This window comes from Anabrus simplex, chromosome 1, assembly GCF_040414725.1.
Source record: "Anabrus simplex isolate iqAnaSimp1 chromosome 1, ASM4041472v1, whole genome shotgun sequence".
In the NCBI taxonomy this organism is placed as follows: domain Eukaryota; kingdom Metazoa; phylum Arthropoda; class Insecta; order Orthoptera; family Tettigoniidae; genus Anabrus; species Anabrus simplex.
The window spans coordinates 536,068,460-536,088,494 of record NC_090265.1 but is presented as its reverse complement, the minus strand read 5'-3'; the positions used below and the strand labels follow the sequence as shown (position 1 = coordinate 536,088,494).

The 20,035-nt window shown below is 38.5% G+C and overlaps 1 protein-coding gene across 1 annotated transcript in view; it reads right to left on the bottom strand.

Annotated features, from left to right (window-relative positions):
- LOC136876423 (outer dense fiber protein 2) overlaps positions 1–20,035 on the bottom strand; it is a 456,680-nt gene that overhangs the window by 266,155 nt on the left and 170,490 nt on the right. The window contains exon 6 of the mRNA XM_068228338.1: positions 3,983–4,150. Within this exon, the coding sequence (XP_068084439.1) occupies positions 3,983–4,150 (168 nt within the window). The remainder of the gene's footprint in view (positions 1–3,982; positions 4,151–20,035) is intronic.

Genomic DNA, 20,035 nt, shown 5'->3' with positions numbered 1-20,035 from the left:
ATGGGAAGGAAGCGGCCGTGGCCTTAATTAAGGTACAGCCCCAGCATTTGCCTGGTGTGAAAATGGGAAACCACGGAAAACCATCTTCAGAGCTGCCGACAGTGGGATTCGAACCCACTATCTCCCGATTACTGGATACTGGCCGCACTTAAGCGACTGCAGCTATCGAGCTCGGTCATCAGAGGATATTACGCCTAAGATTTGCGAATGGAAAGTGATCGAGAACTACACAGGGAGCGATCATCAATATATCATCTTTCGACTGCTCCAAGAATCTCCACAAGAAAGAAACATCTTGCGCAGGTCAGCACGGTGGAACATAGCCGGTATTGACAAGGAAAAGTTCATTGGTGTAATTCGGAATGGAATGGACAACATAACTGAAAAATGTTTTGCTCGTAGAGGGAAAGAAGCAGCTAGTATATGTGTTGAACTCACTATGCAGCTAATCCATCAAGCATGCAACGCCTCAATGTCCCGAAGGAGACCGCGAAACAGCAAGCGCCCAGCGTACTGGCGGACCGAAGAGATTGCTGAACTGAGAAAGAATTGTCTGCGACTTCGACGCAGGGCTCAGAGGATGAGAGGCAGTCAAGAGAATACCTCAGTCACAGCGGAGTACAAGTCAGCAAAGAAGGAACTCCGTAATGCAATCAGAAAAAGTAAAGCCGATAAATGGTGGGCACTGGCTAAAGAAGTAGAAGATGATCCATGGGGACAAGGTTATAAGATTGTCATGAAGAAACTCGGGACATTTTCAACCCCGAGTGCGGATCCGCAAACAATTAAACAAATTGTGGATACACTATTCCCAGACCATCCAGAGAGGATTGACTGTGACGACAAGAAAGAACTGGATGATATACCCCTCTTTACTGTAGAAGAGCTGAATAGAGCTATTAGCTCTCTTAGAAACAAGAAAACTCCAGGACCAGATGGTATACCTGCAGAAGTGCTAAAGATAATAGCAGAACTATGCCCAGAACTGTTGCTGAATATGTACAATCATTGCCTGCAAACGGGTGTTTTTAGTCCCCGACGGAAAATGGCTCGTTTGGTTCTGATCAGCAAAGGAAAACTTGGTGGTTATAGACCTTTATGTATGCTGGACACAGCTGGAAAAGGCCTGGAGAAACTTCTGCAGCCCAGAATCCTCTCAGCAGTTCAACTAGCAGGGGATCTATCTGTTTGCCAACATGGATTTCGGAGAGGACACTCAACGCTAGATGCAGTGTGGGAGGTGGTGAATACAGCAGAAAGGGCACAAACGGGCAACCATCATTCCCGTAAATTGACACTTCTTGTGACCCTGGATGTGAAGAATGCCTTCAATTCAGCAAGATGGAGCGACATGTTGGTAGATCTTGAAGAAACTTTCAAGCTACCACAATATCTTATGTGCATAATGAGAGATTACTTCAAAGATCGCACTCTGTTGTATGATACGGAAGATGGAGAAAAGACAAAGCGTCTGACGGCTGGTGCAGCGCAGGGATCGATCCTTGGTCCAGATCTTTGGAACATAATGTATGATGGCTTGTTACGTGTGGAGATGCCAGAGGTCATGAAACTTGTGGGCTACGCTGATGATGTGGCTGCCTTGATAGTAGCTCGTAATGGTGAAATGGCTCAAATTAAACTGAACCAGGTGATGCGGCGCATAAAAGAATGGATGATGAGCCACAGTCTAACATTAGCCGGACATAAAATGGAGATAGTTCTTCTGACGAGGAAAAGGATCGAAACTCTTGTACCAATGACAGTTGGAGAGTTAGTGATAGAAACATCTGCGAGCACAAAATATCTAGGAGTGACACTTGACTCCAAGCTCACATTCTGGACTCATATTCAGAGAGTGACAAACAAGGCAGTAAAATACATGACTGCACTTAGCAGACTAATGGGAAATATTAAAGGTCCGAAATCCAGTAAACGGCGTCTTCTCATGTCGACGGTTCAGTCAGTGCTTCTATATGGTTCTGAAATCTGGGCTGAATCCTTGAGATTTGCTTGGTATCGGAGAAGCTGCCGTACAATGGAGAGCGGCTTTACGTATTGCATGTGCATACCGCACTGTTTCCGAATCGGCAATCCTCACGGTGGCAGCAATAGCCCCAATAGATCTACTCGCATTGGAGCGGCATGAAATCTGGCGTACCAAAGGAGAGCTGGGAAAGAAATGTGCAAAGAAGCGCGCCTTCAGTCAACTGATGAGGCGATGGCAACTCAGATGGGAAAGTGACCCTTGAGGCAAATGGACCAAGCGACTGATACCATGCTTGGATATCTGGGTTGAAAGGGCCCATGGTGAAGTAAATTACTACCTCACGCAGCTTCTAACAGGACATGGATATTTCCGGAAATTCCTGCATAAAGTGGGCAGAGCGAGTGACGCGGCATGCATATACTATGATGATATTAACGACGTATATCATACCTTTTTTGTATGCGGCCATTGGACAATTCAAAGAAGATGTGTGGAAACTGAAGTAGGAGAATTGACAACAGATAATGTTATTTCGGTGATGCTGCGAAACCAGGAATCCTGGGATCGCGTGGCAGTACACGTGGAGGACATCCTTCGTCAGAAGAAGAAGGATTTGGAAGCATACGAACGTTCGTAAAGGAGAAATGAAGAAAGAAGACGTCTGAAAGACAAAGCACGATATCACCCTGAAGTAATGCGAGAGCGGTTCCGGGGTGATGACTCACATCGTGGGAAAAGGGTGTGTGGTTTTTAGTGGGTAAGAATCCCACACACTTGTGGAGTGCGGACCCTTCACAAGTGTCTTTTTGAAGATTTTCCACAATCCCTCGGAAAAAAAAAATTATTATTATTATTATTATTATTATTATTATTATTATTATTATTATTATTATTATTATTATTATTATTATACAATCACTAAATGTAAGAGAAAATTAATCTGCTCAAATCAAAGTGTTTACTCAGTGATCTCTGTCCTCTCTCCTTATGTTTCTGGATTTTTAAAAAGCTGAAATATCTGAATAGAAAAAAAAAAGAGAGAACAGGGAAAGAAAGACAGTATTTATTACTTACAAGTTTTTGATAGACCTAATACTAATGGAAGCCAGCCCCTGGTGTAGGGACAGCATGCCTGCCTCTTACCCAGAAGCCCCAGAGCGAGTGACGCGGCATGCATATACTATGATGATATTAACGACGTATATCATACCTTTTTTGTATGCGGCCATTGGACAATTCAAAGAAGGTTTGATTCCCAGCAAGGTCAGGGATTTTTACCTGGCTCTAAGGGTTGGTTTGGTATCTGCTCAGCCTACATGATTACAATTGAGGAGCCATATGCAAGAGAGATGGTTGCTTCAGTGTAGAAAGCTAAGAATAAAAGCTGAGAGGATACGTTCTGCCAACCACTTAATACCTCATACTCTGCAGACCTTTGGGCTTAGGAGCAGTCACTTGTTAGGCCATGGCTCTTCAGGGTTGTTGCACCATGGGTTTTGTTTTTGTTTTTATGTGTAATAAATGTAGTGTTTTGTGATATTTAGTCAAGACTCTGTGGTATGTCTTACCATTTTTGCACTAAAATAGACAGTTGAGGATTTATTTCTTCAAAAATAAATGGATACCTGCAATCTGTTCTGATAAAATTAGGTACGAATGATTTATTTATACTTAACTACTTACATTTTTGGAATGTTTATGGGTGTTAACATTGAAAGAAATTTTGCTAAAATTAATTATGCTCACAAGCAAAATCTTAATCCACTTGACAAGGGTTAGTGAAGAGGAGAAACATTTAAGTAGGATGCTTATAACATGTTCACATATTTTCCTAGAGAATATACTATTTCTACTGCACCATTGCAGGTCATGTCATATAGTGCAAGCAGATTTTCATGAAAATTTTAAGACTTTGAGCAAGATACAGAAATGCTTAATGGCAGAATTAATTTTAAACTGGTTAAAGTGGAGGACACAGTGATGGCAGTAACTTACCCTGGGGCAGCAAGGTGGACATGGAGGACCAGCAGGTGCAGCAGCAGGAGGCTGAGAACATTTGAGAAGTTTGCGCTGCTGCTCCAGCTGCTGTCTTTCCCGCTGTACCTGGACAAGCTCACACTGCATGCTTTTCACTTCACCTTCAATCTGACGTAACTGACGCTCCTATACATCAACAATAGAAATTAGGACTTGCAATGTAGATTCAAAAATGAAAATAATACTTGTACCTAAGAGGTACAGTAAAATCTGTCTTAAACAATCCTCTGTTAGGCAAGCCTTTCATGGAAAATTACCACAGTCCCTTGAATTTGGTGCAAAATGTAATGCAAATCACTCTGGATTAAGCACAAAGTGTCAAATTTAAAAACAGAATCCAGAGATGTCATCAGAACTTTATAGGAGCTATAGGAATTCACCCTACAGTGGAATTGTTTGGATATGTTCATTGTAATTTCTGAGGCTACAGTTTCAGTGGGATGTCAGGCAGTCAAGAGTAAGACCAGTGCAATTAAGAAAACTCTACTTGACTGCTGAAAATTCATAGTACTGTACTGGTAGAAAAGCTACCAATTTTATGCATTTTATAATTTTTGACATGAATTTGAGTGTCTACTTTGCCAGTAAAAAAGAAAAAAAGAAAAAAGTATTATAATTTATTCTGATAATGTTTGACCTGTTTACCAAGCGTCTAGTGCAGAGATGGTGCCACCAGATGACACATGAACAAGACTTCTTTCTGTGGCATGTCAGACAACATACCACATGTAATATATAGGTCAAAAATCTAGTTTTATTAAATTTATTTTTATTTGTATCAGAGGTACAAATAAATACAAGAAAGAGATACTGAATATATGTACTGAATATGAAAAATGTACATGAGCAAATTAATCATATGTAGTTATGAAGGAAGCACTTGAAAAATTTGCATATGAAGTATAACAAATGGAAGAACATACATAAAAATCAAAAAGGAGAAAGCAAGTATTATAGAAAATATCTGCACTATATATACATTATTTACACAAGTTGTGACCAGTATTTGGCTACATTGATGGCATTGTTTCCAGCCAGTGCCAATTCCAACCCTGTACTTGAATCTAGGCATAGACGACAGTCCAAGAGATGCCTAGAAGTCTGTTCCTCTCCACAGTCGCACAATGAGTCCCCATCATGCACGATGCCCCATTTCATAAGATTGTCCTTAGACCTTGTAACGCCGGTCCGCAGTCTGTTTAACGACTTCCATATACACCATCCCTCTTCGTGACCTGGTTGCAACTTTTCTTCAATTTCAACATGTTCCGGATGATCTGGGTACCTTTGCTTAACCCTGGCCTTTCTTGGCTCAGAATCAAGTGGAGCAGAAGACTGTAGAAAACTCTTCCTGGACTTCAGTCGAGCTGGTAGTGTCTGATGTTCATGAAGGGGATGGGCTGAGATGCTGCAAACCTTTTGTCTCTTGATATTAGCGGCCACCTCATGTCTGATATCAGGTGGGGCTATACTTGCAAGTGAATACAACTTCTGTGTGGGGTTGGTGATTAGCCTGCAGGTTTCATTCAAGGCAATGTCGACTTTCTTTGTGTGAGCTGATTTGTACCGCACAGGACTAGCATATTCCTGTGGCTTGGTTCTAAAAGGGCCAATGTCAAAAAACCTGTTTTTTGAGCTGTGAGCATTTGAAGTTTTGGTTATAGTTTTCCAATGATTTTTTTCAACAACTAACTTTAAATAACTTTATACTTTCTTTGTGGAAGTCACCTTATTAAACGCTAATTTTTTCTATTGCATTCTTTAAAAATTGCCAGTTCTCTAATCTTTATTGGTAATCTAACATTATCGGCAAGGGCTTATTTAATTAAACGTTAACTGTTCGTTTAGTACTTAACAGAGACATTGGCCCTTTTAACATGTTGCGAGCCAAGATAAAATGCGTTTGTATCAGTTAATATCTCAATTTCGATAAAAAATGACATTGGCCCTTTTAGAACCAAGCCACAGATTCAGCAGCAGAGTAGCAGAGTGCTAGAGCAGTTGTCCTTATTGTCTCGGGATGGGCACACCCCATCCAGAACCAGTTACCTTACGCAATAGGCCGTTTTGTGATGAAACTTTTGCCTCGAGTTTGGTGCAGTATGTGGTGAAGGTCAGCGAACGATCCAGGGTAACACCAAGGTAAACTGGAGTATTGCTGTGTTCCAGCTCCATTCCTTTCCAATTCACATGGAGCTTTCGTAGGGCTTCCTTGTTCTTTAAATGAAAGGCGCACACATTAGTTTTCGATGGGTTTGGCTTGAGGTGATTTTCCTCATAATAATCTGAGAACATCTTCAAAGCAGCAGTAAGGTTTTGTTCCACTTGCACCGACCTCGATAGCTGCAGTCGCTTAAGTGCGGCCAGTATCCAGTATTTGGGAGATAGTAGGTTCGAACCCCACTGTCGGCAGCCCTGAAGATGGTTTTCCGTGGTTTCCCATTTTCACACCAGGCAAATGCTGGGGCTGTACCTTAATTAAGGCCACGGCCGCTTCCTTCCCACTCCTAGCCCTTTCCTGTCCCATCGTCGCCATAAGACCTATCTGTGTCGGTGCGACGTAAAGCAATTAGCAAAAAAAATTAGTGTTCCACTTGCTCGAAGTTTTTACTCTGAGTTACCAGGGCCAGGTCATCTGCGTACAGGAAGCTCTTTGTGTGAGGTGGAAGAGGTTGATCGTTGGTATATATGTCAAATAGCATTGGTGCTATGACACTGCCTTGTGGGAGACGGTTCTTCTGTATTCTCCATCTACTCCGCTGTCCTTGGAATTCAACAAAGAAACGTCAGTTCTGCAACAGTGTGGCATTAATCGCTGTGAGCCTGAAATCCATAGTAAGATATAGATGGCACAGGAGTGATATTGGTCTAAAATTCTTTGGATCTGTAGGCTGCTTACCAGGTTTCAGGATTGCAACAACCTTAGTCTTCCTCCAGATTTTAGGGATTGGACATCGTTCCAAACAATTATTGAAAAGATGTAGGATCCATTGTTTGGTAGCATTCCCAAAGTGTTGTATCTGCTCCATACGCATGTCATCTAGACCAGCTGCCTTGCCAGTTTTGCTCATTTTTATGGCGTTTTCCAGTTCGTTCATAGAGAAGGGATTGGACAGACTGGATGTTTCTTGTTCGATATTTCTTTGAAGTTGTGGTGGACTTTTTTGCTTATCTGTTTTGATTAGGAGTTCTGCTATTTGCTTAACGTAGCACCGACACAGATATGTCTTATGGCGATAATGGGATAGGAAAGGCCTAGGAATTGGAAGGAAGCGGCCATGGCCTTAATTAAGGTACAGCCCCAGCATTTGCCTGGTGTGAAAATGGGTATTAGGAGTTGATAAGCTATCTGGTTGGAAGTAATGTTGCTATGTAGAGGACTTTTCGTGGGGTAAAAATCTAGTAACATAATGATTTAATAAAAAAAGTATGTCCAATTAATTCTATGGTCATATCATCATCATCATCATCATCATCATCATCATCATCATCATCATCATCATCATCGTCATCATCATCAATGTCCCACTCCAGTCACCCAAGTGTGATTAACAAGCCTCCTCCACTCCTTTCTGTCCTTCCACTTTTCCTGCTACATTACTTCTGCCACATCCAATCCAGCTTCTCTAATGTCCTTCCAAATCTGATCCATCTACATTCTTGGTCTTCCAACTGGTCTCTTTCCCTTAACTTCTCTTTCCAATTCCCTCTTGCTACCCGTTCCTTTTGCATTCTTTTTACATGTCCAGACCATCTCAGTCTTTCTATATCTTCTGTACTAATGGTTCTATATTTAGCTCTTCTCTGATTTTAATATTTTGAATTCTATCTCTTCTTGTCTTTTTAACAGATGTTCTTAAAAAGTTTATTTCTGCTGCTTCGATCTTACTATCTTGTCTCTTATTAGTTACCAGCGTTTCTAGTCCATATGTTACAATTGGTATGAAATACTGTTCATATAATGTAAATTTCATTCTCTTGGGCACTTTGTCATCCCATAAAAGCTCTCTGACTTGATGATAAAATGTTGTACCTTTACTTAGTCTGTTATTAATTTCAGTGTTTATTTCATTACTTCCATTAATAATGCTACACAGATATGTAGACTGTTCTATAATCTCTAACCGTTCTCCGTCTATGTTCACCTGGCTTCTCTTTTTTCTCTTTTCCACAGTGCATGAATACAGTTTTCTTTTTACTAATTACCATTCCAAACTCCTTCAGATTTTCATTCCAAATGTCCAGTCTCCTTTGTACTTCTTTTTCTCCCCTTCCCCAAATATTTTGAAAATATCTTTATTTTCTTAAATATCTTTAAAAACATGTATCACAACTATGCAATAATAATAATAATAATAATAATAATAATAATAATAATAATAATAATAATAATAATAATAATAATAATAATAATAATAATAATAATAATAATAATAATAATAATAATAATAATAATAATAATAATAATAATAATAATAATAATAATAATAATAATAATAATAATAATAATAATAATAATAATAATAATAATAATAATAATAATAATAATAATAATAATAATAATAATAATAATAATAATAATAATAATAATAATAATAATAATAATAATAATAATAATAATAATAATAATAATAATAATAATAATAATAATAATAATAATAATAATAATAATAATAATAATAATAATAATAATAATAATAATAATAATAATAATAATAATAATAATAATAATAATAATGAAAGAAATGTAAAGCTTAGTAAAAACTTAGATCCAACAAAAGCATCGCAGCACAAAAACAAACAGGTTAGGAAACATGACAACTACAGAATGGATGTGGAAAGCGGCATGGAACCCTGAGAAGTAACAGAAGGTAGCCTTTTGCTATGAAAGAAAGCAGAGAGGGTAATTGCCCTAGGATTACAACATTTATTTTTTTTAAACAAGGAAACAAATTAGAAACTCAAAATTGAAACACCTTTATAAAGGGAAATTAAAGGGTACTTAAGCATGCTCGCAGACATGCGCCTTTCGTCAAAAGAAATTTAATAACTGAATTTGAATCTATAGAAACACTAATCCGATGATAGATGTCGACTAAAATAAGGGCTAGTCCCATTCTACACACATACAGAATTAAAACCAAACACAGAAGTACAGTAAACTTGTATCACTATCTAAAACTCTTCAGATAACGTGCAGAGATTTTCCGTACTTATGCAAGGAGACACAGAGAAGTTAAAAATGACAGACATGAAATTCTAAGTGTAAGGCCCATTTCTAAAGATAATAGGCAGCTTGATATCTTTGGAGTGTACAGACCAGGAAAGGGTAGCACTGACACTGTTTCAGAATTATGTAGGAAACGATAGGGAAAGGAATGTGATAGTAGCGGGAGATCTCAATTTGCCAAATGTCAATTGGGAAGGTAATGCGAATGACAGGAAGCATGACCAACAAATGGCAGATAAGTTAATATGGGAAGGACAGCTGATTCAGAAAGTGATGGAATCAAATAGCGGGAAGAATATTCTAGACATAGTGCTGGTAAAACCAGATGAGCTCTATAGAGAAATTGAGATGGTATTAGTGATCACGGAGAGGTTTTTGTCATAGTTAAAAATAAATGTGATAGGAAGGAAGATCTTAAAAATAGGACTATTAGGCAGTACCATCTGGCTGTTAAAGCAGGCATGGGGGAGATTTTAAAAAGTAACTATGATCGGTGAAAAACGGTAAATAAAAAATGTAAACAGACTCTGGGATGGGTTTAAAGCAATTGTTGAGGAATGTGAAAAGAGGTTTGTACCTTTAAATGTGGTAAGGAATGGTAAGGACCCACTTTATTATAACACAGAAATAAACAGACTAAGAAGGAGGTGTAGACTGGAAAGAAATAGAATTAGAAATGGAAGTAAGGAGAAACTGAAGGAACTTACTAGGAAATTGAATCTAGCAAAGAAGTCAGCCAAGGATAACATGATGGCAAGCATAATTGGCAGTCATACAAATTTTAGTGAAAAATGGAAGGGTATGTATAGGTACTTTAAGGCAGAAACAGGTTCCAAGAAGGACATTCCAGGAATCATTAATGAGCAAGGGGAGTGTGTATGTGAGGATCTTCAAAAGGCAAAAGTATTCAGTTAGCAGTATATAAAGACTGTTGGTTATAAGGATAATGTCCAGATAGAGGAGGTGACTAATACTACAATGGTATTAACCCATTCTGCCACAGTGATGGGTACAGCCATCAAGAGTTCTGTATTCATTAACATGCAATGAAGGGTACAACCGTCACCATGTACTCAAGTCAGAAGTACGTCTGCCTGATTATCAATTTCTTTCAATTGTGATGTACTTTAGAATTACATTCCTAGACAGTGATAGCGTGTTTACATACCAATGTTATTATACGAAGGCCATTTTATCAATGTATATTTTGCTTTTGAATTTGGTCATCCTGTTTGTGAAATGAATGTTACAGAGCAAGATGTCGTGTAAACACTGTGAGGAGGAAGAGGAAAGTATTCTGCAATTTCTTCTCCATAGTGGTGATGAAGAGGACTCAGAATTATCTGATAGTAGTTTTAGTAGTGATAGCACTTCTGAGAACTGTGACACCACTCGTGAAAGTGATAGTGAGGGTGAAGATATCTCGTACATAACCTCACCACATCGAACAATTGGAACTGGAGTTTGGCCAGTAATATTCCGAAAGGCGTATGCAGTTGTTGGGGAGCTAAATACTATAGTCAGGAGGCATCAGGGTGATAATGCTCCAGAATATGACATTGTGAGTCAGTTCCTTGTTACGTCCAGTACAATCCTTCAAAAAGGGCACAATTTGGACTGAAAATCTACAAAGTATGTGAGCCTAAGAGTGCATATTGTTAGCACTTCAAGATTTATACAGGAAGGGAATACCAGGATGTGGGTGGGCCAGGTGATGGAATCCAGCTGCTAACAACCGAAAAGGTAGTGCTTGAACTCTGTGAAGAATTACTTAGTGCTTGGAGAACAATATACATGGACAACTGGTATAGTTCTCCGACATTATTCTAGGCTATTGTTGGAGAGGGACACTAAGCAATTGGAACAGTGCGACCAAGCAGAAAGTTCATCCTACCTACCTTCAAGTCCACATGTTTTAAGAAAGGCGAACTCACATTCGCCTCTTCCAATGGTATCTTAGCTATAAAATGGATCAACAAGAAGCCTGTGCACGTGATGTCAACAGTACATGCTAAATCACACTTCATAGAGGTTGAAAAGAAGTATGGCCAAGGTAAAAAGGAACTAAAGCCAAACAATGTAGTGGAATACAATTCAGGAAAGGTTAGCATGACCAGTGCTTAGCATCTTACCCTCACATGTGTAGGTAGGCCTATGTAAAAGGGTACAAGAAATAGTACTTCTACTTACTGGATGTGACATTGTTGAATTCTAGCTACATAAATGACATGCTGAGCACGAGGAGAAAATGAATGAGCTTCTCATCATTCCGAGTCAACGTTGCAGGACATCCTGGAAGATGTCACCCTTCCTGATTATGCCACTAGAGGACGTCCATCTCAAGACAACACAGCAATGAGACTATAGGGAAGTCACTGGGGTCACTTTCCTGAAAAGATTGCTCCTACAGCAAGTATATCAGCCTCATTAAGGAGATGTAAAATCTGCTTTGAGCATGAAATCTGGAAGGAATCTTGCTTCGAGTGCAACAAATGCAAAGTTGCCCTCCACGTGGACAGATGTCTCAAAATGTACCATACCTTAGAAGACTTCAGTTAACTGTAGTAAGTTAAACTCTAACCCAAAATGTTAGTTTGATGCAGTATGCTTTTGTGACCATTTTAGCACCTGTAACAAAATGTAGAAAAAGTAATTGCATTCCAAGGTACATTTTTCAAGGAAAGTATTTGCATGGCAATGGGTTAAAATTTACTTATGATAACAACATTTACAGTAAGATACAAAAGTTGAAAACTAGAAAAGCAGCTGGAATTGACAAGGTTTCGGGGGATATACTAAAGACAATGAGTTGGGATATAGTGCCATATCTGAAGTACTTATATGATTATTGTTTGCATGAAAGAACTTTACCAAATGAATGGAGAGTGGCTATAGTAGCCCCTATGTATAAAGGAAACAGTGATAGATAAAGCTGAAAATTACAGGCCGGTCAGTTTGACATGCAATGTGTGTAAGCTTTGGGGAAGCATTCTTTCTGATTATATTAGACATGTTTGCAAAATTAATAACTGGTTTGATAGAAGGTAGTTAGGGTTTAGGAAAGGTTATTCCACTGAAGCTCAACTTGTAGGATTCCAGTAAGATATAGCAGATATCTTGGATTCAGGAGGTCAAATGGACTGTATCACAATTGACCTGTCTAAAGCATTTGATAGGTGGATCATGGGAGATTACTGGTAAAAATGAGTGCAACTGGACCAGACGAAAGAGTGACTGAATTGGTTGCTATATTTCTAGAAAATAGATCTCAGAGAATTCGACCCTGTAATAATTAAGAGAGGAATTCCTCAAGGCAGTATTATTGGACCTTTATGTGGAATCAGAGATAAGGCTTTCTGTGGATGATGTTATTCTGTACAGAGTAATAAATAAGTTACAAGATTGTGAGCAACTTCAAAATGACCTCGATAATGTTATGAGATGGACAACAGGCAATGGTATGGTGATATACAGGTTTAAAAGTCAGGTTGTGAGTTTCACAAATGGAAAAATCCTCTCAGTTTTAATTACTGCATTAATGGGGTGAAAGGTCCTTATGGGGATCATTGTAAGTACCTAGGTGTTAATATAAGGAAAGATCGGGGTACTCACGTAAATGGGATTGTAAATAAAGCGTACAGATCTTGGCACATGGTTATGAGGGTGTTTAGGGGTTGTAGTAAGGCTGTAAAGGAGAGGGCATATAAGTCTCTGGTAAGACCCCAAATAGAGCATGGTTCCAGTGTATGAGAACCTCGTCAGGATTACTTGATTCAAGAACTGGGAAAAATCCAAAGAAAAGCAGCTCGATTTGTTCGGGGTGATTTCCGACAAAAGAGTAGTGTTACAAAAATGTTGCAAAGCTTGGGTTGGGAAAATTTTGGAGAAAGGACACGAGCTGTTCGACTAAGTGGTATGTTGATATAGATGTTGATTCCCATAGGAAAACTGAAATATTTGTCCCGAATGAGTAAATTTATAATACCAATATTAAATGGTCCGTTATTGGACATTACAAATTTTCCAAGCCAACTCATTCCCGGTTACCAGCATTTGGCCCCAGTGTGCTAATTTGGGCTCATCAGTTGGTAAATAGCACACCCACCAAGACGCATGGCTAGTGCATACTCTGGAGGCCACTACATAGGTTACTTGGAGCCACTGGCAGTGCCAAAGCACTATGAGAGACTTTGTCTCATTACCAAAAATTGATGCCTTCCTGGCCATCAGATGATATAGATGTTGATTCCCATAGGGAAACCAAAAAATTTGTCAAAAATTGATGCCTGCCTGGCCATCAGATGATATGGATGTTGATTCCCAATTTATAATATCCAATAACGGATCATTTATATTGGTATTATTAAGTGGTATGTTCCGTGCTGTCGGCAAATATTCATTTATAGGAAGGGGAGTTAGGGATTGGAGTAACTTACCAAGGGAGGTGTTCAATAAATTCCCAATTTCTTTGAAATCATTTAAGAAAAGGCTAGGAAAACAACAGATAAGGAATCTGCCACATGGGTGACTGCCCTAAATGCAGATCAGGATTGATTGATTGATTGATTTATTTATTGATTGATTGATTGATTGATTGATTGATTGATTGATTGATTGATTGATTGATTGATTGATTGATTGATTGATTGATTTAAATACCAGGAGGCAAACCTGAGGGATAATTACAACATTATGCAAAGTTAATAAAAATTATATATCCTCTGAACAAATGCTAAGTCATTTCAACAAATTTAGCAGTGAGCGTGAAACTTGAGAGTAAACTCCTGCATAAGAAAAAGATACATTATCACCTTTAAGTTAAAAACCGAAATAAACGTAGAAACAATGCTTACCCTGAGACCGGGTTTCTCACCAAGGGACCAAAGAACGAACGAAGGTGGTCAGATAAAGGACACAGATCCTACCTCACTCCAATCAAAGAAGCAGGCTAAGACCAAGAAATAGGAAATGGTGCAACCACCAAAGAGAACCAGTCAGAATACAGAATTCACCTTTGACTTTCACATTCACCAATTATATTTACTCTTTATTTCCTCCAATCAAAAGTCTCTTCTTTCTTGCTGACACAATGATAATAAATGTTTGGTAAAAGTCTTGGTTTATGCAAGAGGAAACACACTTCCAGAACTGCACATATAGTATAGTACGTTTCACAAATTTTGACAAAAATGAAAATATAAAATTCACGGAAAAAATTATAATTTTGATACAATCCATAAATAAGATTTTCTAAAACAGAATTTAAAATTATCTGGAAAGATCCAAATTTATGAGACTGAAACAGTTCTTCCAAGTCCAAAAGTCCAAATAGAATAAAATCTCAAAAATAATTTTGAACACAATAAAATAAGAAATGTCAGTCCATTCCCCTGCTGTCTTCATACTACCACATATCTGACCAATTTTCAAGGATACTCACCTTACAAAATGCCTCGCTGCTACCACCAGTTGCATTTATTGGACTCCCAGCACTGTAGACTATAGCCTGATAGTGAAGTTTCTATTGACGCGAACTCCATCAGAACGCAGGCATGTGGGATTTCTGTATCATTTCTTCCTGAGTGCTTTTCATTAGACCATTCAGGGTGCACAGACAGTGCTTATGTCATGATCACTGACATCTCAAAAATGTACAGACTGGTTCATTTCAACTCCCAAGATTATGACTTATAATGTAAACAAAAGATGCCATTAGGTAAATCCCATGAATCATTGATGTCAACACCAATATGATTAAAGCAGCAAGATTCCAGGGTTTACAATAACTACACAGGGTGCTGCGCATTGCATTGTTGAAGGACGATGAGTTACCTGCTGATTAGAGCAAAGGTGTCTTTATCCAAAATAGCCAAAAATACTCCAACTACTGGGGAATACTTCTCCTTTCTCATGGGCTTTTCTCAAGAAGATCTTGCAGAGCAGATTGTTAATCATCTTAGAGCCACAGTTAGAAAAATACAGCATGGCTTCTGGCTTAATAGGCCACAATGGACCTAATCTTCATTGTTCGTATGTTAATGGAGAAATATTGGGAGAAAAGCAAAGATCTGTTCATGGTTTTGCTAGATATTGAGAAGGTATATGACAGCAATGTAAAAGAGAAAACATGGGAATGCGTGAGATAGATGAATGTGCCAGGGGGACTGGCGAGGAAAGTTCAGATGCTGGATGAGCACTCTACCAGCTCTGTGCACTTTTGGTGATAGTCATTCATCCTGGTTCCAGACTGAAAGTGGAATCCAGCATGGCACTGCACTATCCCCATTATTGTTTATCACCATTATCGATGACGTAATGAGGAACATCAAAAAATCCTCTGGTGAACTTAAAGCAATGGATTTCACTGATGCTGTCATGATCTGGAGAGAAACTGAGGAACAAGTACAGTTGAGACTCTATGAATGGAAGGTCGAGTTCTAAGAATTCAATCTCAAAATAAGCAAAGCCAAAACAGTAGTGATGGCAATAAACAGAGAGGTATGACCAGCAAACGTCATGCTAGAAACCATCCACTGGAAAGTGTGGAAAACTTTGCATACCTCGGCAGTGTAAATTCTTGAGACACACTAGTAACAAGGGAGGTAGTGAATAGAGTGCAGAAGAGCTATCAATTTTACCAGTAACACCAAAAAAGAGAAAAGCTGGTGATGTTCAAACAATACCTCATATTGATCTTAATCCATGGTATCAAAACAAGCGCCTTCATAAAGAAGAACTCATCACGGTTACTGGCATCTGAGTTGAAGTTCCTGAGGTCCAAAATTCAAAAAACAGAAACTGGACAAATTAAGGACTGACATGTTGAGAAAGGTAGCTCGGACTGAGATGTCATTCTTATATTAGGTCAGCATATCCAGACTGAGGTGACAAGTTTATGCAATGTATATAAAATTGTACATATATACAAACATGATTTAAGTGATGTAATAGAATTTGAGGATGTTATTGTAGAATGAAACATGCCATTCTTTATTTAATAGTGTGTATTATTTACAGGTATGTTATGGTGTTATATTTTATATTAAACTTGTGTGTTCAACAGACTGAAAAGCTTTTAAGTTTCATCTAATGTAAGCAGTCGAGACTTCTTGTCATCAAGCTTGTTGGCATTGTGGATGAAACATGCTACTCTTGCAGTTTGATAACTGAAGAAAATTTGATAGCAATTTCATCAGTAGACTGAGTGATTACTAAGGAATTAGCTTGCTCTCACTGCTCAACAGTGGTCTTCTTAGGCACTGTGGTAACAGTTATCATTGGCCATTTACCAGGTTCCTTGGTAAGCCACGATGGACCATGCCACCATGGTGAGGAGTTAATTCCATGAGACTTATTCTTCACGACAATACATCAGCAGAGTAGGGTTGTCTGCAGATGGTACTTGGTGCCAATTGCATTCTGAGGTATATAAGTCTGAATTTCTGATACCCTATTTGCAATGTTTTGTAGGTATTTTGGCTAACCAAGCTAAGACAACCATGGAGTCTCTCCGTAAATGGACGATATCAGTTGTTAGATGCAAGGTAGGAATTAACTTCTTTGTCAACCTAGCCAGTGACTGTGCACCTTATGGCTCCAACCTTGGGATTGATACTTGTTTCACTGGGGCAACTCTCGATTTGATACAGAGTAGATGTGAAGAGATTTCTCCCCAGCTTCTTTTTTGCAAGGAAGATAGAGACAAACACCAAACCCACATTGTGACTCATCAGAGAACCATGGAATTTGATGGTGATGCTACTCTTGATTTTCACAAACTGGAGAACAGAATGTTATTAAGATGTGGAAGATGATCATAAATGTCTTGCCATTCCATCTGAAATTCAGATGGTCATGATTCATCTCAAGTTAATTGTTCAACCATAGTTGCTGCATGAATAACTTACTATAGATCATTGTAGGAGCTAACAGGCTAAATGGATCATAAATAGATGAAACAACTGCTTTTGGGGAAGCCATGAGATTTCATATTAATCTCATACTGGAATGAGTCATGTCAAGAATACCAAAGTAATCTTAACGTCATGATACTATCAGAATTCTCAGCCTTGTAAGGAAGCTGAGATTCATGCTTGTCCTCAGGAATGTTGTGGAGTAACATTTCATCATTAATGCACCACTTGTGTTATGGAAATCCACACTTTCAAGAATGTGGGTAACAGCAGCCTGTAATTCTTGAGCTTCTTAAAGGTTGTCTGTACCTGTGATAAGGTCATCATCAACATACATGTCATGGATTATCACCTTAGATGCTAGAGATGAGTAAACTCTGCCTCACTGGCTAGCTGGGATGCTAGGGCAGTTTCTTATGTAACTGTGGTTAACTGATAGTAACATTTAAGGGTTCACCAGTTGAGGCATGTCAAAGACGTTGTAAGTTATAATCTTGGGAGTTGACATGGATCTGTCTACAAATTTTTGAGATGTCAGAGGACATGGCATAAGCTTGCACTCTGAATCTGAGGACCTAATACGTTGAAAGTTTATTTTGAGTACAATGTGGTCATGACAATTCAATATTCATTGAATCGGCCCACAGCGGGCAATTTGCACAACTATACAGTGTGACAACAGTAACTGTGATGGCTATGACCTGTAGCTTAGAACCTCTCCAAAAGAACAAATATGATCTAGGCCACACCATAGCTCAACTAGCAAGAGCATCTGATGTAAAACTGGAAAGTTGTGGATTCGGATCCCACTGGTGTCCGGTTGGTCATTTTTGTTCTGTACTTAACATCTCTTCTGTACATACTGGATATACCGAACATGACCTAATACACAGAAAGTTTATTTTTTGGTACAATGTAATCATGAAAATTCAATATTCAATGAATTGGCCTACAGTAGGCGATTTGTGTGTATTCTACAATTGTGATGACGGTAGTGCTGGATTTGTATCTTAGATCCTTTTCAACAGAACATATATGACCTAGGCCACCATAGCTCAACTGGCTAGAGCACAGCACATGAAATCAGAAGGTTGTGGGTTCAGATCCTACTGGTGTCTGGTTGGATGTTTTAGTTTTCAACTTAACATCCATTCAGTACATACTGTATGTACTGAACATGACCCAATATGCTGAAAGTTTATTTAGAGTACAATTGTTGTGAAAATATAATATTCATTAATGAGGTCTGCTACGAAGACCCCTAGAGACCCCTCATTCATGAGCTTCAAATCTAACAGCCGATGAATGTGATTAGTGACAATTAACCTTTCGTTATCATACCTATCACACAGCAGGTTCGAAGCTATGTCATAATTATGTAAGAATGAATGAATGAATGAATGAATGAATGAATCAATCAATCAATCAATCAATCAATCAATCAATCAATCAATCAATCAATCAATCAATCAACCAACCAACCAATCAATCAATCAATCAATCAATAAATAAATCAATCAATCAATCAATCAATACTGTTCTGCATTCAGGGCAGTTGCCCAGGTGGCAGATTCCCTATCTGTTGTTTTCCTAGCCTTTTCCTAAATGATTTCAAAGAAAATGGAAATTTATTGAACATCTCCCTTGATAAGTTATTCCAATCCCTAAATCTCCTTCCTATAAATGAATATTTGCCCCAGTTTGTCCTCTTGAATTCCAACTTTATCTTCATATTGTGATCTTTCCTACTTTTATAAATGCCACTCAAAATTATTCGTCTACTAATGTCATCCCATGCCATCTTTCCGCTGACAGCTCGGAACATACCACTTCTCTCAATTCTTCCCAGCCCAAACTTTGCAACATTTTTGTAACGCTACTCTTTTGTCGGAAATCACCCAGAACAAATCGAGCTGCTTTTCTTTGGATTTTTTCCAGTTCTTGAATCAGGTAATCCTGGTGAGGGTCCCACACACTGGAACCATACTCTAGTTGGGGTCTTACCAGAGACTTATATGCCCTCTCCTTTACAGCCTTACTACAACCCCTAAACACCCTCATAACCATGTGCAGAGATCTGTACCCTTTATTTACAATCCCATTTATGTTATTACCCCAATGACGATCTTCCCTTATATTAACACCTAGATACTTACAATGATCCCCAAAAGGAACTTTCACCCCATCAACGCAGTAATTAAAACTGAGAAGACTTTTCCTATTTGTGAAACTCACAACCTGACTTTTAACCCCGTTTATCAACATACCATTGCCTGCTGTCCATCTCACAACATTTTCGAGGTCACGTTGCAGTTGCTCACAATCTTGTAACTTATTTATTACTCCATAGAGAATAACATCATCTGCAAAAAGCCTTACCTCTGATTCCACTTCTTTACTCATACCATTTATATATATAAGAAAACATAAAGGTCCAATAATACTGCCTTGAGGAATTCCCCTCTTAATTATTACAGGGTCAGATAAAGCTTCACCTACTCTAACACTCTGCGATCTATTTTCTAGAAATATAGCAACCCATTCAGTCACTCTTTTGTCTAGTACAATTGCACTCATTTTTGCCAGTAGTCTTCCATGATCCACCCTATCAAATGCTTTAGACAGGTCAATCGCGATACAGTCCATTTGACCTCCTGAATCCAAGATATCTGCTATATCTTGCTGGAATCCTACAAGTTGAGCTTCAGTGGAATAACCTTTCCTAAAACTGAACTGCCTTCTATTGAACCAGTTATTAATTTCACAAACATGTCTAATATAATCAGAAAGAATGCCTTCCCAAAGCTTACATACAATGCATGTCAAACTGACTGGCCTGTAATTTTCAGCTTTATGTCTATCACCATT